Source organism: Mastomys coucha, unplaced genomic scaffold (genome assembly GCF_008632895.1).
Source record: "Mastomys coucha isolate ucsf_1 unplaced genomic scaffold, UCSF_Mcou_1 pScaffold15, whole genome shotgun sequence".
NCBI classification, from domain to species: Eukaryota; Metazoa; Chordata; class Mammalia; order Rodentia; family Muridae; genus Mastomys; species Mastomys coucha.
Genome location: NW_022196897.1, coordinates 107,318,849 through 107,336,258, shown reverse-complemented (window position 1 = coordinate 107,336,258; position 17,410 = coordinate 107,318,849). Strand labels below are relative to the sequence as shown.

At 41.4% G+C, this 17,410-nt stretch overlaps 1 protein-coding gene and 1 long non-coding RNA gene across 3 annotated transcripts in view; one reads left to right on the top strand and one right to left on the bottom strand.

The window, feature by feature from the left end:
* Positions 1–11,934, bottom strand: part of Eif3j (eukaryotic translation initiation factor 3 subunit J) — a 23,368-nt gene extending 11,434 nt beyond the window's left edge. Inside the window, exons 1-3 of the mRNA XM_031371694.1 lie at positions 11,593–11,934; positions 11,406–11,509; positions 562–616 (exon numbers count right to left, since the gene is read on the bottom strand). Coding sequence (XP_031227554.1) covers positions 562–616; positions 11,406–11,509; positions 11,593–11,641 — 208 coding nt within the window. The 5' untranslated portion in view covers positions 11,642–11,934. The remainder of the gene's footprint in view (positions 1–561; positions 617–11,405; positions 11,510–11,592) is intronic.
* Positions 10,880–17,410, top strand: part of LOC116090817 — a 26,043-nt gene continuing 19,512 nt past the window's right edge. The window contains exons 1-2 of one of the 2 annotated variants that reach the window (XR_004118828.1): positions 10,880–11,700; positions 14,846–14,916. This is a non-coding gene — a long non-coding RNA (uncharacterized LOC116090817). Of the gene's footprint in view, positions 11,701–11,819; positions 12,399–14,845; positions 14,917–17,410 lie in introns of those variants that run through there. The other variant, XR_004118827.1, reaches the window with a different exon arrangement.

Sequence of the window (17,410 nt, the reverse complement as noted above, 5' to 3'; positions counted from 1 at the left end):
TTTGCTTAGTCCCTGCTCGCCCCAGCCAAAAGTTTTATTCATTATTATAAATAAGTACACTGTAGCTGTCTTCAGGCACACTAGAGTAGGACTTCAGATCTCATTACAGATGGTTGTGAGCCACCATGTGGTTGCTGGGATTTGAACTCAGGACCTTTGGAAGAGCAGTTCGTGCTCTTACCCGTAGAGCCAATCTCACCAGCCCGAATATTTTCTAGTTTATGACCAAGGCAGACTTGATGCTTGAATACTTGAAGAAACCAAACCTTCCCTAACTTCCCAAAGTCATGTGGAAATATTCTGGAAATAAGGAAGTTCTGGTACTCTTCCTTTCAAGTCAGATCCCCAAGGATCCAAATATCTCTCTTCTTACTTCCTTTAGACAAGGTAAGGTATTTAAATAACACCATTTCCTCTATCGTTTTTTCTCCCCACGAGACCCCCACATTTTTTCTCCCCACAAGCAGTCAAATAGAAAACCAGCATGTATATAATCTGATTGTTGAGAAGCCAGAGAGGAAGAGCAGGAAAAAGAGGTAAAGAATAAACAATGTGGCTTACCTGGTTTGACTTCTGCTTCCTCTTTATTTTCATCATCATCATCATCCCAGTTATCCTGAAGACAAGACCCTCCATTAGTAATTCTTACACGATTTCTTTCCCACATGACCTCAAGGGTTAACCTAATTCTACAGAAACAAGTTTGTTGGTATTTTTGGTATTACAGACTTTTTTATAACAGTAGTAAGACTCTTAGCCAAGGCTTATCTTCCCATTTTTCCAGTCTACTTCTGTCTCTCAGGAGTGTAAGAAGCTCTACAGGTTTCTCTTTGGGTTTGTTCCTAGCAGTCTGTAAATTCCAACGTTGTTGTTCCCTTGCCCCAATCATGCCCTATAACTAGTTATTTATATATAGCAAAGGCTACTAGGCTTTGAAAATAATATTTAGAAAAGCAGAGTCCAGCATGGCCCAGGCTGGCCTTGAACTCCTGATCTTTCTGACTCCACTTCCCAATTGGTAGGATTTCAGTCCACCAAACCTAGTCTCTGAACAGTAATTTTACCACTTAAGTTAGATTTATCAATTCTTTAAAGTTTTCTAGTCCATGGGGCTGGAGAGATGGCTCAGTGATTTGATTGCTCTTCTGAAGGTCCTGAGTTCAAATCCCAGCAACCACATGGTGGCTCACAACCATCCGTAATGAGATCTGATGCCCTCTTCCGGGGCTGTCTGAAGACAGCTACAATGTGCTTAGATATAATAATAAAATAAATCTACTATTATCAAATACTAAAATTTTGAATATTGAATTTTTGGCTTTCTACCTTTTCATACCATTAAGTGTGTCTTCACACTTATCAGTAATACATCAAGGGTTTTTAATTTATTATTTTGAGACAAGATCTCACTATATAGCCCTGGCCCTTCTGGAACTTACAATATAGACTAGACTAGCCTAAAACTTGCAGTGGTCCTCCTGCCTCTATCTCCCAAGTGCAGAGATTGTAGATGTAACTAACACTCTCTTAGTACCACAATGCTTTCATTACAGAAGTTTTATGGTATGTTTAATGTCTGCTAGGAGTCATTCCCCCTTCAGGATATTTAATGTTTTCTAGCATGCTTGTTTCCCCATATCCATTTATCTAATGCCATAAAAAGCTTATCAATTAAAACACAAAATAACCAAGGTAAAATTTCTAAGCCTTAAAATCAGTTGCTATCTTAATTTTGGAAATGGTCTACCTATGTGGCCCAGAATGGCCTTGAACTCATTCAGAATCCTCCTATCTTCCCTTACTGCATTCTGGGATCACAGGCATATGTGTACTACCACATTGTTCAGCAGTTTTTTCATTTATCAAATGGACCAAGTATTCCATTCTCCAGCGATTGGATCGTTTGTTTCAAGCAGTGTTGCTTACAACACAACTACAGTCAATGAGTCAAATTACACAAAATTTTTAAGTACTAAAGATGAGTCAAGAACTAATTAAACGCCGGGCAGTGGTGGCGCACGCCTTTAATCCCAGCACTTGGGAGTTCGAGGCCAGCCTGGTCTACAGAGTGAGTTCCAGGACAGCCAGGACTACACAGAGAAACCCTGTCTTGCAAAACCAAACCAAAACAAAACAAAAACAACAACAACAACAACAACAAAACTAATTAAACCTTTATAGCTCTGGCTCCCTAAGCTTGGCAAGGCACTTTGAGGTAGACCTATACTCTGCTTTTTCTATATCTAACTCAATCATTGATCTATACATAAACCTATTGTCAAACACCATTTTCTGTTTAATAGGGATGTAGACAGTCCCCCATTTAAAATGAGCTTCAATCTATAGGTAGAACAGGCTCAACAACTACCAGGCACAGTATACATGTCACTTGAAGATGAGCCATCAGAGGGAAGGTGCAGAGCAGGAAGCACTGACGCTAATAGATGAGGAAAGACTGACTAATATGCCACAACTATGACACAAACAAGCTTCTAGCTTTATAGCATTATAGATCACAGATCTAAATCAATGGAGGTGCGTACACTAAACTTCAATTAAGACAAGCTTTGTGCCGGGCAGTGGTGGCGCACGCCTTTAATCCCAGCACTTGGGGGGCAGAGGCAGGTGGATTTCTGAGTTCGAGGCCAGCCTGGTCTACAGAGTGAGTTCCAGGACAGCCAGGACTATATGGAGAAACCTTGTCTCGGAAAAAAAAAAAAAAAAAAAAAAAAAAAAAAAAAAAAAAAAAAGACAAGCTTTGTATATCCAGCAAAGAAATAAAAAATATCTCTCCCTGATTAAAGCTGCAATGGATGGAAACAAGCAGAGCAAGAATAATTATACATACAAGAAAATATCTGTATGTGTATATAATTTTTAAAAAACATTCTATTTTCTGTGTTTGGGTATTCTTTCTTCATGTATGTCTATGTAAACTTTCTTCATGTGTGTCTATGTATCACAGTGTGCCTACTGCCCTGAGAGTCCAGAAGAGGGTTCAGACTCCTTGTAACTGGAGTTACAGTATAAGCCACTACATAAGTGCTAGGAATCTAACCTGGATTCTTTGGAAGAGTCAGTGCTCCTACCCCATGAGCTAACTCTCCAGCCCCCAAGTAAATATATTTTTATAACCACTTGTCAATTTAAGCCATGATTTAGGCTTTTAATAGACTACTAGTCATTATTTGAATAACTAAGATACTAGAGTTAAAAATTAAGTTTGTCTTACCTTACTATTTATGAATCAAAGAGATAAAAACAGAAGTTAACTATCAGTTATTTTGGGGTCTGCAATATGCTGCTTCAGATATAAGGGTCAATGTATGTCTAGAAAGTACAGAGTTAAAGCTGAGATATGTGTATAGCACATATTGAGCATTTACTTTGCATCTATAATTACGCTAGGAGCTTTTTCATGTTGTAACATTAGGGCTGATCCTCTTAACACTCCTAAAAGTAAGGCAGCAGCATCTCATTTCACAGAAGAGAAAACTGTGGCCCACATGCAGCCAACATGTTATCTCAGTAAGAAGCGATACAGGGACTTGCTCTGGACTAAAGTGACACAGAACAAAATTCCCCCTGAATTTTGGAATATAAAGTAACTGAAAACTAAGTCCCTCCTGCTAAGATCTGTTCTTTCCGTTAGTTCTAAAATGACTTTCCCTAGATCATAAGCAGAGTTGAGGTACATACTAGTATGTAAAATATGCCCAGATACATGAAACTGTATTAGTTACGCAACCTTCAAATTTTAAGTTGCCATTGGCAGAAACTGATCTTCAAGCTTCTGTCTGGTACCAAAAAGTCATAAGAAAATTTCACCAAACTCTGTATTCTCTATCCTTATCACTCTTTGGTTTCCTACAACAAAAGATAAACCCAGCTCCTATCCATGAAAACAGGAGGCTACTTAGAAACTCTCCACCTTATCAGAGATTCCATTTCTTGGAACACTGTCTGTTTTGTAGTGGGGTTTTGCTGTGTAGTTTAGACTGGCCTTGAACTCATGATCCTCTTTGACTCTGGAATGCTGGGATTTGTGGCATGTGCCATCATGCCAATCCAGAATAGGTTTTAATAAAAAAAAAAGGCAGTTCCTGTAAATAAATTCTAGGGAGTCATGACACCTCAGTGCACAAAGGAACATGAGAAGCAAGCCATGTCTATTACCATTACCCTCAAACACATGCAACAAGCCTGTCCTGATTTGACTACTACTAAACTATCATATTAATAATTCTCTTAAGAAGGAAACAAATAGCAGGGTGGTGATGGCGCACACCTTTAACCCCAGCACTTGGGAGGCAGAGGCAGGCGGATTTCTGAGTTCGAGGCCAGCCTGGTCTACAGAGTGAGTTCCAGGACAGCCAGGGCTATACAGAGAAATCCTGTCTCAAAAACCAAAAAAAAAGAAGAAGAAGAAGAAGAAGGAAACAAATATAGCTGGCACTATCCAAGAAGGCTAGGTAGCTTTCCACAGGAATTTTTAAAAACTTTGGTCCTGCCGGGCTTAGGTCCTGCCGGGCGGTGGTGGCACACACCTTTGATCCCAGCACTTGGAAGGCAGAGGCAGGCGGATTTCTGAGTTCGAGGCCAGCCTGGTCTACAGAGTGAGTTCCAGGACAGCCAGGGCTATACAGAGAAACCTTGTCTCTCAAAAAACAAAACAAAAAAATCCTTAGCGAGTCCTGAAAAGTAAATGCCTACCACACAGAATGCCTACCACAACTACTGTAGGGAAACTAACTGAGCACACTATTCTGTATACATGAGGACCTTGTAAATGCTGGCAAGTTTTCCAGATAAAATGACAAAAGTGTTGCAAGACACTTAAAATAGAGACCGTGAGCTTACCTATCACTTAAAAAAAGACCTAAGTGTTATCTGGTTCAAGATACAACCTATTAATATCCTATTAAAAATACCTTTCCCAGAAGCAGGAATATAGCTCAATTGATGTAGCATGAGGTCTTGGATTCAATCTCTATTACTGAAACAAACACCAAACACCGCAGGAATTTGATTTAGGTGGTGTATGCTTGTAATCACAGACTGTGGAGACAGGAGGATCAAGAGTTCATGGTCAACTTCTGTTACCTGTGGAGTTCTAGGTCAGCCTGGACTATAAGATTATAACAAAAACATTCAGATTGCCCTTATAAACTGGCCAGCTTCTTTAGAGAGAAGCTGTTTATAATTTACTCATATATATAATACTTATGCCCTACAGATATTCACTCACCATCATTTGAATCATTTCTCTCAAAGAGATGGCTGCTTTCAAGTTCAAAATCTATTTCTTAACCAAACAAACCAACTATTAAAAGGAAAACAAAAAATTCTAATATTTTTCTAATAATAAGTTTTCTAATAATATAATAAGTTTTCTTTCTAATAATAATAAGTTTTCTAATAAGTTTTCTAATAATGTACCTAACAGTTGGCCGATTCTGCCATTTTCATAATACAAAAATGTGGAGTGTCATATACATTGAGAGAAACATATTTAAGGCTGAAAATGCTTTCTTATGGAAGCATTACATATTTACTGATTGTCAAAAGAACAGTTAAAACTGTTTTGCCCCATAGCAATAGCCCAGGAGTTAACACATATTTCTCTCCTTTTTTCCTCAAGTAATTTGGTCCAGCAAACCTTTTGGATTTTTTTCTTTTTAAAGGCAGAATAGCCCAGAGCTGCCTCAAACTCCCTATAGTGGTTTTATTAGGTTTGGCCTCCACAGATTTTGAAGGGTTGGCCTATGGGGAGTAGCACTATTAGGAGGCGTGGCCTGGCAGAAGAAAGTGTCACTGTGGGGTGGGGCTTTGAGGGTTCCACTCCACCTATGCTCAAGCTACACCCAGTGTGGAAAAGAGTCTCCTGGCTGCCTGTCTCTGGCTGATAGATAGTCTCTGATTCTGGCCACTTGTATGTAAAACTCTTGGCTCCTCCAGCATCAGGTCTGCCTGTGTGCCACCATTCTTCCCACAATGATAATGGACTGAAACTATAAGCCAGCACCAATTAAATGTATGCCTTTATAAGAGTTGCCTTGCTCATGGTGTCTCTTCACAGCAATAAAAACCTAAGACACTCCCTATGAGTAGATGACCTTGAACTTCTTAGCCTGAGTGCTGAATATCTTAGACAAGCACTCTACCAACTGAGCTATATCCCTAGCCCACAGGATACCACATAATTTCTTACTGGAAAAACAACTTTTTAGCACTCTATAAATTATGTAGTTTCTGCTCTAAGCAGCTTCAGAACTGACAAGGGTAGCCTTCTCATTAAAATTCAGTTTTTAAAAGAAAGCTAAATATTTTACTATCTTAAATCAAAATAATTGTTTCAGTAAATTCTACTCCATTTAATCCAATTTTGCTCCAGCTCAATGTCTACCTGTCTCATATTCAATGATTATCAAATAATTCTACTTTAATTCCTGGCTAAGCAATATCCAGGTCAAAAAAGCTGAACACTAGGGCTGGAAAGATGGCTCAGAGGTTTAGAGCACTTAATGCTCTTGTAGAAGACCTGGGTCACAATTCTAACTTCAGTTCCATAGCATCTGATGCCTTCTTCTAACCTCCATGAGCACCGGGCACACGTGTGGTGCACATACATACATGTAGACAAAATATAATATAAAATTAATCTTTAAAAGCCCCAACCAAACACTAAACAAGTAACTAATTTATTTGCAATGACCCAGTACAGCTAATAGAATGAATAAATATTTTTCAATTAAAAAACATACTTGAGATAACTGATTCCCAAATTGTCCTCTGATTGCTACATACTATGTAGCATGTATGTTCACACACAAAAATAAAGCTATGTGAAAATTTACTATTTTATAAAAATTATTAAAGTACTGAAATGATTGGCATCTTCTTCACAGTAATCTGGTTGAAAGTCAAACATGGTAGCTCCTTCACTCCTATAATCCTAGCACTTGGAAGGCTAAGGCAGAAAGATTGCCATGGATTGTAAGGCCAGCCTGGGCCAGAGTAAGACTGTCAAGTTTAAAAAAAAAAAAAAAAGATGATGACTATCTTCATTCAGTTGTGTAGGGAGTTACAGAGGAAGATATTCTGAAGAGCTTATTAAACCACTGTATGTTTGTAATTTTCTATAAATTAGAAAAATATTCTCTTTAAGATACAACTTTTCAGCCAAGCATGGGGGCAACACACTTGTAATTCCAGCACTCAGAAGGCTGAGGCAGGGAAAGCTTGAGTGTTCAAGTCCAGCCTAGTGTATACAACCATACTGCTCCCCCACGGCCCAAAAAAAGGCAGGGCTGGGGATATAGTTCAGATGGTAGAATGTCAAACCATCCTGAGTTCCACCACTGGAATTGCATAAACCAAGTATCTAGCACATAGCTCTCATCACAGCACTTGGGAAGCCAAGAGACAGTTCAAGGCCATCCTTAGTACACAGTGAATCTGACACTATCCTGGGCTATACGATACACTCTTTTAAAGAAAACAAAAGAGTACCTATTTTCTAACAAAATGGTCACCCTACTGCTGTAATCATATTTTTCTCTAAAACACAGATCTTGAGGTGGCACATACACACACACACACACACAGAGATAGATTTAAAAGAACTTGGAAGGCTGAAGCCAGAAAATTCAAATTGGAGATCCTGCCCCAAAAATAAAATATAACAAACAAACAAGTCAGATTGAATATACATCCTATTCCTCAGAAGTGCTAATACTTGAAAAAAAGATGTCCTTATTCTGGAAGATTTACACTATTAATTTGGACAGATCCTTAAGGCTTGACTATTTAGTGCATAGTTTTCACCTGGGTCAGTGCTCTGAGACCTTTGTGTAATAAATTCTACAATGCAACTAGAGAAACACATAGCTGAGTACTGGAGATGTAGTTCTGTTGGTGGCTTGCCCTGTGTTCTATCCCCAAGAAGTTATAAACTAGGAGTAGTTGTACATGCTTTCAATCCTAGTACTCAAATGTCTATAGGCAAGGTCCCAGAATTTAGATGGCTATATAAAAGGGTGAGGCCAGCCTTGGGTCACATGAGATCCTGCCTAAAATTACTAAACATTAAAAAAACAGACAAAAACAAAACAAAACAAAATGCCTGATATAGCTGAACACAGCCAGAAGTTTTCTCTATACACCTTTTGAATAAACCTAATTTGTAACCTGTTCAATTGGAATGAATGTAGGGAATCTAGTAAAATGGTTTTAAAGTTGCATTGCCCATGCTTTCAGTAGGAACTCAATCTACATCCTGCACATTACTCTAGTCATATACACAAAGTAAACATTTCATCCCACTACCTCTGCATATCAGGATAGTAAAGTCTAAGTAAATACTGAATAAAAATAAGATGTACACTCCTTAGTTCTCAAAAGAAAAAGTACGTCTGCCTAGCTGTTGATATGCATGTGCACATGACAGCAGGTCTACAAGGACAGAGATCCTAGATGCCTGGAGATAAAGCCACAGACAGCTGTGATGTAAACGCTAGGAATCTGACTCTGGCCCTCAAGAAAAAAATACTGCTCTTAGGCCATCTCTAGCCACTAGGTTTCATCTTTATACTGGGAAAAAGTCTATCCTCCCCCATGAATATTACGAGGTCTACAGCTTAAGTCCACTTTTGCCACTGTAAGACAGCTACTGAGAAGTCAGAAAGGTAAAATTCTAAAAACACAGTCAACTAGACGAGTGACTAAAACAGACACTCTAAGTGGCATTAAACCGGTAATTTATAAAGGTCAAGCACTTGACCCTCACATTAAAAGAACACTTTCTACAGTTTTGCCATAGAACTCTTTCTCCATTGCCCAAGTTGGTCTTAAACTCTTGGACTCAGGTGAGTCTCCTCTGACTTCCCCAAGTGCTGGAACTACACTTGCCATCCCACCAATCTTGGTTTTTTTTTTTTTTTTAATTCACATACTTAATTGTTTAAGGACCACAATTATTTGAAAACTAATAAGACTTGCCCACTACCACAAAATGATTAAATGCTAAAACATCAGAATTCAGAAGTTTGGTAATATAACTCACTGAACTCACTGCTATGCAAGGTAACAAATTTTAATTCTAACAAACTTCTTTTTTTTTTTTTTTTTTTTTGGTTTCTCAAGACAGGGTTTCTCTGTGTAGCCCTGGCTGTCCTGGAACTCACTCTGTAGACCAGGGTGGCCTCGAACTCAGAAATTTGACTGCCTCTGCCTGGTGTACGCCACCACTGCCCGGCTCTAACAAGCTTTTCAATGGGCAAAAATTTATTTGATAATCATGATCTCCCAATAAAAACACAAAATTTATACTAAATAGACACTATAAAAATACGATCCTTCTGGCCTTAGAAAATGATAAAGTGTGGCATAAAATAAACCTCAGGTATTAGATTTTAGCAGTCAAAATATTTCTATTAGAATAAAAGAAGGAAGACGTCAATGAAAATTAATATTTACTGAATATCTACCAAGTGCTAGGTAGCCCTGCTTAATGCTCACTTAAAACACAAAGTAATTCTGATGGTGGTGTACTCCTTTAATCCCAGCACTCATGAGGCAGAGCAAGGCAGATGTCTGTGAGGTTCAAAGCCAGCCTGGTTTACACAGTGAGGTACAGTCTCAAAACAAAACATGCAAAAAACAACAACAAAAAAACCTATGTAATGCAAGTTGCATTATGATTATTTACATATTGAGAAAGTATAACTAGAAAATACCAAGGTAACATAATCCAGTCTGATTCTAAAACCCAAGAGTCAAAAACTTTTCAATACTACAACAGGATGGACACAATCAGCTTCCAATCTGAAACACCAACTTCAAAGATTATGTATGAGAACTGGTTATGGCACACAAAAGTAAGTTTGCACTGGAGAGTGACTGGACAATGTGGTCTTTACAAGGAACTTACTTCTAAGTCTCCCCAAAATTAGCTCTTACCCTTAAGACTCACAGTGATCCTCTTATCTTTCAGAGGTCAGACATCCTACATCAGATATTTACATTACAATTCATAAGTTATCAAAAATAATTTTATGCTTAGGAGGGGGTCACCACAACATATTAAATACAAGTTAAAAGTTCATGACACCAGGAAGGGCCACAACCACTGTTAAGTGATAAGAATTATAAACATCAGGATTGATACCACTTAAACAGAGGTTTAATCTCCATAATCTCAGGTAGATACTACATGGCATCATTACAGACAGCTTTAATCAACTTTCTGGAATTTATTCCCGCTTCCTCTAATTTCCCCCACTGCCTCCTGTTTTGTTTTGAACTTACTCTCATCTCTTAACTTTAACTTCTTTAACTTTGTAAGATGTCCTAACTTCTACTTCCTAGGAAAAGTGAAAAATCAAAACTGAAAATGTGCTGTTATGTGGTAATATAAGGTCAGTAACAAACCATGCCCGAGTGTATACATACAATAGGTTAAAAAAAAGCATGTAAGTAGCCAGTCAATGATACTATTGGTCATTATTAACTTCAATGTATACAAAGCTCATTTCATTCCTCAAATTCAGGCTGTCTGGTAAAGTAGACATACTCTTTAACAAAGTTCAGAGTAAAGATAAAAAAACCAAACAGTATATCTAAAGCCCGTGGGAGTTTTTAAAAACAATAAAGGTGAATAGGACTCGAATTTACAATACAAAGAAAAACAAAACCACTGGCCCCTGGTCTACCACAACCACCAACTCTTTGCTACTTTTCTAGGCCTGTCTGTCCCTGTGTAGATGAGTAACTGTTAAGTCTCTGTTTTTCAGAGTTCACAGTTCTGTCCACTAACCCGATGGTTATCTCAGTGCTCTCAGCTCATCCTTCTTACCACGGGGTGGGGGAAGGGAGAGCTAAAAGTTGTTTTACTGCTCCAATTCTAGTTTAGAAAAATCAATGTATTTTCTCCATCTAATCGCTCGAACGAGCTACCTGCCTTCACAAGCATACCTAAGTTACTGACTCATGGGAGACCCGAACTAGGAAAGGCGTGTCCACGACTTTCCATATGGGACAAACACTGAAACCGAGTTCCCGATCTGTTCGCCTTGTTTCGGTGAGAGGTTCTAGACTGCGAAGACAGCACGTGGGCCGACCGGACTGCTGCTGTCACTTCTCGTCGCCAGTTAGGTTCCAGGCCAGAGAGCGGACCCTCGGTGAAGGGCTGGGGCCAGGGCGGCCACCACCCTTCGCAGAGTCCGGCCGGACAAGCTGCCGCCTGCTGCCCACATGGCCGTCCAGCCGAGGGAACCAGGGAACCTCTGGGCCGACGCTCACGCGGGACCCACGGCCCGAAGGCCCGGGCGGCGATCCGGGGGCCCGATCTTCCCGCCCGCAGCCGGCGCCCACCCGCGTAGCCTGGCGCCCCGGCCCGCACCTACCTTCACGTCCTCGTCCTCGTCCTCGCCTTCCCAGCGGTCCCCGCCGGCCGTGCCGCCGCCCGCGACCTTCCGCACCGGGTCCTCCATAGAGAACGTGTCCGCGTCTACGGAAGAGAGCGAGTCGCGTTAGTACACGCGTGGGAGCGAGGCCTCCACAGCCCGCACTCAGGCCGGAACTTCTGCTCACCCCAGGAGTCTGAGTCCCCCGCCGCCGCTGCCGCCGCCGCCGCCGCCATCTCGAACCGGGGGTGAGCGTGTGTGAAGGGAAGAGCTGCGAAGAGTTAGCGCGGCAGAGGTGAGTCACTGGGCTGGCTCTCGTTGGCCCGCGCGGGGCAGGCTGGGACTGTGGCTGACTGGGCGCCCCGCGGAGGCTCCGCCCCCCCGGGCGACGCGCGCGGCGGGGCGGGGCGACGCTGGGCGCCAGACGCGGACCAGCCTGGGCCCCCCTCAAGCCACGCCCCCTCCCCCGGGGTGGAAAAGGAAGTGCGCACGCGTGAATAGGGCAGTGCTCGCCCAGCGAGCTGATCGTCTGTTGCTGGTGGACTGGGAGCCGGCAGGCGCACAGTGTGGAGGAAATAGACGGGTCAGCTCTACCCTGTGGCCTTCTAGCATTCGGGCACCGAGATCGAAATCTACCCCAAGTCTCCCGAGTTTTTCCCTTCCCGTGATCACCCGCAGTCCAGCCCGGTGATTCTTTTGGCGAAAACACTTCGGAGTTCCGTAGTCCTTGCCAGGCGTATATTTTAGTTTTGTCCTCAACACAGTAGCAAAATAGTTATGTAAACAGATTTCGACACAGTGCAATGGCTGCAACAAAAAGAAGCATTATGAGGTTAGATGTAAAAAGGTAGCATTAACGACGACGGAAGTTTCAGTTTCCTACCCGCGGTAGACACTGATGAAGTTGGAGTTGGAGAAACCAAGTGACTTGTGCTCCGGTGCCTTTCTGGTAGAGAGAAGGCTTGTGGTGCTCATCTGAGTGCAATCGAACAGGTGAACTGATATAAGGAACCTAAAAGGACCAAAATTCTTTCCTCCTTGGCACTGGGCTTCCCTGTAACGGCATTAAGGGACGAGATAGTTTAGATATTGTCTGATTTTCTAATATATTCATAGTTTTTAAAGTTTGGGGTTTTTTTGTTTTTGTTTTTAAGGCAAGTTTCTCTGTGTAGCCTTGGCTGTCCTGGAACTCGCTCTATAGACCGGGCTGGCCCTGAATTCAGAAATCTACCAGCCAGTGCTTTCTAAGTGGTGGGATTAAAGGCATGAGCCACTACACCTGGCTTAGTTTTTAAATCTTAAAAAAAATAGACACAGATCAGCCAGCCATTCTCTTATTAGTTTCTGTTTCTTGTGTACTTTTTTTTTCGTCTACAAGCAAACATCTTTTTTTTTAGAAGATTTATATATTTTTTAAAGATTTATTTATTATTATATGTAAGTACACTGTAGCTGTCTTAGACACACCAGAAGAGGGCATCAGATCCCATTACAGATGGTCGTGAGCCACCATGTGTGGTTGCTGGGAATTGAACTCAGGACCTCTGGAAGAGCGATCAGTGCTCTTAACCGCTGAGCCATCTCTCCAGCCCACTACAAGTAAACATCTTATAAGGCAGTCTTTCAAGAAATGTTGTTCTACAGCATTATTAAAGTGAGAGGTGATGCTCTATAAAGAAGGCATATGTGCTGGAGAGATGGCTCAGCAGTTAAGAGTACTGACTGTTCTAGAGATCCTGAGTTCAATTCCCAGCAACCACATGGTGGCTCACGACCATCTGTAATGGGATCTGATACCCTCTTCTGGTGTGTCTGAAGACAGCTACAGTGTACTCATAGACATAAATCTTTGTTTAAAAAAATTATTTATTTTATGTCTATGAGTACACACTGTAGCTGTACAGATAGTTGTCAGCCTTCATCTGGTTGTTGGGAATTGACTTTTAGGACCTCTGCTCGCTCCACTCAATGATTTATTTATTATAAGTACACTGTAGCTGCCTGTAGAACCAGAAGAGGGCGTCAGATCTGATTATAGGTGGCTGTGAGCCACCATGTGATTGTGGATTTGAACTCAGGACCATTCGGTAGAGCAGTCTGTGCTCTTACCCAGTGAGCCACCTTACCAGCCCAAAATAAATCTTTGAAAAAAAAAAAAAAAAAGAGACTGAATTCAAGTCAACCTGTGGTCTGAGCTACATGATTTCCAACTTGAGTTAATTCTTCGAGAATTCAAGCCCAAATTAAGCCAGTGACAATGGAGAGGGAACCAGTCTGAAAACTATTTAAAGGTCAAAGGCAATAGAATGGTTAATTTTATGTAGCAGCTTGACTAGACTGTGGTACCCATGTTTCCTAGTTTTTAGTCAAATACCAGTCTAGTTGATGTGAGTTTTAGATGTGATTAACGTTTAAATCAATAAGCTGGGTAAAGCATTGTAATACATGTTGATCCAGTCATGAATCCAAGTTAAGACAAGACCCTAGGAAGGAAGGAAGTCTTATGCCTCCAGACCATGGCATTAGATGTCCCTTGGATCTCTAGCCTCTTTGCCTGCCCTGAAGAGTTTGGATAATTGTGTGATCTAGATTCTTTTGATAAATGCATCCCATTGATCCGTTTCTGTGGAGAGCCCTAATGTGGGGACTGAAGGTCAGAAGAGGAAAAGGTTATGTCCTAGGGGGTTGAGTGGTGCTAACGCTCACTGAGATGCCCAAATCAAGACCTGAGAGTTATCTCTCATTTCTTGCCCTCTCTGACTTCCTGAATATTCCATTTGTTACCAAAGTTTGTAGCTGTTTCCATTACTAAAATGGAAAAACTACTACTATCTGAATCCCTTTTGTAATTTCCCAACTGGTATTCCATCTTCTTTTCTTTCTTCACAATCTGTCCTTCCTTCCAGGTAAAATATCCTTAATGACTTTGTATTTTTAGAAAAACCTCAACTTTTTGGCCTGGGGATGTAACGTAATTGGCAGAGTGCTTGCCCAGCATGCACAAGGCTGTAAATTCAGTCCTTAGCGCCATATAAATGATGATGCATGGCACACACCTGAAACCCCAAGCACTCAGGAGTTGGAGGCAGGAGGATGGAAAAGGAAAGCCATACTTAATTACATAGTAAGTCTGAGGGCAGCCTGGGTTATATGTGACCCTGTCCCAAAATGAAAATTCAACGTCTTGTCTTGGTCAATAAGCCTTTGCATAGGCTGTTCTACTTAAGACATATGCTGGTCTCCTTTCCTTCTTTATCATTTTCGCCCTCTACTGTCTCTCCTTCCCTCTGATTGCCCACCCCCAACCTGCTTCCCTTATTCCCTTCATTGCTGAGGCTACCTGTAAGAGCTTTAGAGTTAATATTTCTGACTGTGGTGCTCTTCCACACTTCATATGGATGGCTTCTCCTCCACACTAAAGCCAAGTGTCTCCTTTTTAGGAATCCTTTCTGTGGATTGCACATACAGCTCAGTTGGTAGAGTGCTTGCCGAGCATGCAGAAGGCCCCAAGGTCAGTCCCTCGAAGCATATAAACAGTAATAGCACACTTGCTCATCTGTTTTCTGGGTTTGTCATCACATACCTTCTGTGATGATTCTGTTTTCCATCTGAAGCTTGGGTGTCTTGCCTGTTTCCCATTATTATGAGGTAGGGGAGGGGGTATGAAATGAGGTCTTCAACCTCAAACTTGCTAGGTAATTGTTGACCTTCACTCTAGATTCATCCTCCTGCCTCTGCTTCCCAATTGGATGAGATGGAGTGGTAGACCTGTGTGCCAAGACATGTAGCTCTCGATTTTCTTTGCTGCTGTATTCCCAGTACCTGGCTCCTAGTAAATGCTCAGTAATTCGCCTTAAAAATAACTCAATAAGCTGGGCGGTGGTGACGCACGCCTTTAATCCCAGCACTTGGGAGGCAGAGGCAGGTGGATTTCTGAGTTCGAGGCCAGCCTGGTCTACAGAGTGAGTTCCAGGACAACCAGGGCTATATAGAGAAACCCTGTCTTGAAAAACCAAAAAAAAAGAAAAAAAAGAAAAAAAAGAAAAAAAAACACTTAATAATGAATCCTTCCAATAAAGAATACAGGGAAAAAAAATGAACATGTAGATCTTTACTATTCTTTGGCTTGTTTTTACACTCCAACTCTGTGTATATACGTGTAAATATGAAATACTCTGAAATGTGGCATGTTCTTCTAGTGACTCAGATGCTCTCTGCTTTGAGTGACCTGGTCACTTGGCTGTGTCCAGGAGAGAACATGCAGTCACTTTCCCCCCCTCTGGAGAGTGCTGCAGTGTCCAGCGGCAGAGAGCCACGCCCACCATTTTACCACCACTGATTTCCCAGCAGATGGGGAAGCCTTAGGAGAGTAACTAAATCCACTGGACCTGTAGCACAAGGTCCCTTGTTTTGTGCACCTCCCTCCTATCATTTTCCAACAAGCCTTCCAAATAGTATGTGCTTCAAGATAGATCATAGAGTTGGGACCTGTCCCCAAGTAGGGTATGAGCAACCCAGTACCCATGCCAAATGTGTAGTAAATCCTTCCAGTGTTGACTCCCCAGGGAGGAACATTTAAGCCTTAAGTCATAGTCTTTACTTGAATCTGAACCCTTATGATTTCTTTTTGAACTATTGAATTTACAGAAACATCAAGTCCTGAGACCTGGAACCTACCTATTATTTCTTAGAGTGCTCTTGTAGATGGCGTCTCTATTTAAGAAATTTGTTTTTCATTTTCTTGAGACTGGGTCTCTTGTAGACCAGGTTAGCCTCAAACTCAGTAACTGGAGAAGAGCCTTGAACTGCACTGTTCTCCCTCCCCCTTTTGCCTAAGTGTTTGGATTGCAGTCATGCGTTACCATACCCAACTCACATTCTTTTTCCTTCTGCCTTTTCTTTTTCTCTTCTTTTTTTTTTTTTTTTTTTTTTTTTTTTTTTTGGTTTTTCGAGACAGGGTTTCTCTGTGTAGCCCTGGCTGTCCTAGAACTCACTCAGTAGACCAGGCTGGCCTCAAACTCAGAAATCTGCCTGCCTCTGCCTCCCAAGGGCTAGGATTAAAGGAATGTGCCACCACTGCATGACTTTCTTCTGGTTTTTCAAGCCAAGGTTATTTTAAACACCTCTATGGAATAGTTGTGAAGTAACTAAGATTGTTTTCCCCAAAATGTCAGAATTTGAAACTTGAGTTCTAGAACTTGGGAATTGGTGGCTGAGGGTGGGGCCACAAACCTGCTTGATAATTTCCTCACCTTTCCTCTGTTGGGGTTAAGATGTCTGCTGTCCTTTAAACACCAGCGCCTTTCCAGTGAATTCTTTATCTCAGTTAAAAATCTTCATCTACACAGTAAGGTAGTAATGACATCTTTACAGGCCAGCGCTTTGCTGTACATAGCAAGCATTTAAGTGACATCATGGATAGATATTCTTGAAGAACTGGGACCTTTTCACTGGGCATGGTGGCAGTGGGATGACAAGTGGAGTGACACAGGGAACTCCAGCCCAGCCTTGGGCTATGGTGAGATCCCATCTCAAAAAACAAAGGAAAAAAAGGAACTGGGTTTGTTTCGTGTCCAGGAAAAAATCTTTGTTTCATGAAAGGTAACCTGAAATAAAAATTAATAGAGCTGACCACTAAAGCAGCAAGTATTTTTATTATGTAAGCCGGAGGCACTGAATCTGTATTTTGAACTCGTAAACAAATGGCTAAGAGGATGCTGGAACAAAATAATTAGCCAAACAATGAGTCAATATAGTTGCTGTATGTACAAATCAAACCCAGGGCCTCATGTCTGCTACAAAAATACTCTTAGTGCCCCAGTCTCACTTGTTTAGAAATGATTACAGTGTATGTTCTTTAAAAGTTAACTAAGGCTGGACAGTGGTGGCACATGCCTTTAATCCTAGCCCTTGGGAGGCAGAGGCAGATATCTGAGTTCGAGGCCGTCCTGGTCTACAGAATGAGTTCCAGAACAGCCAGGGCTATACATCCTGTCTCAAAAAAA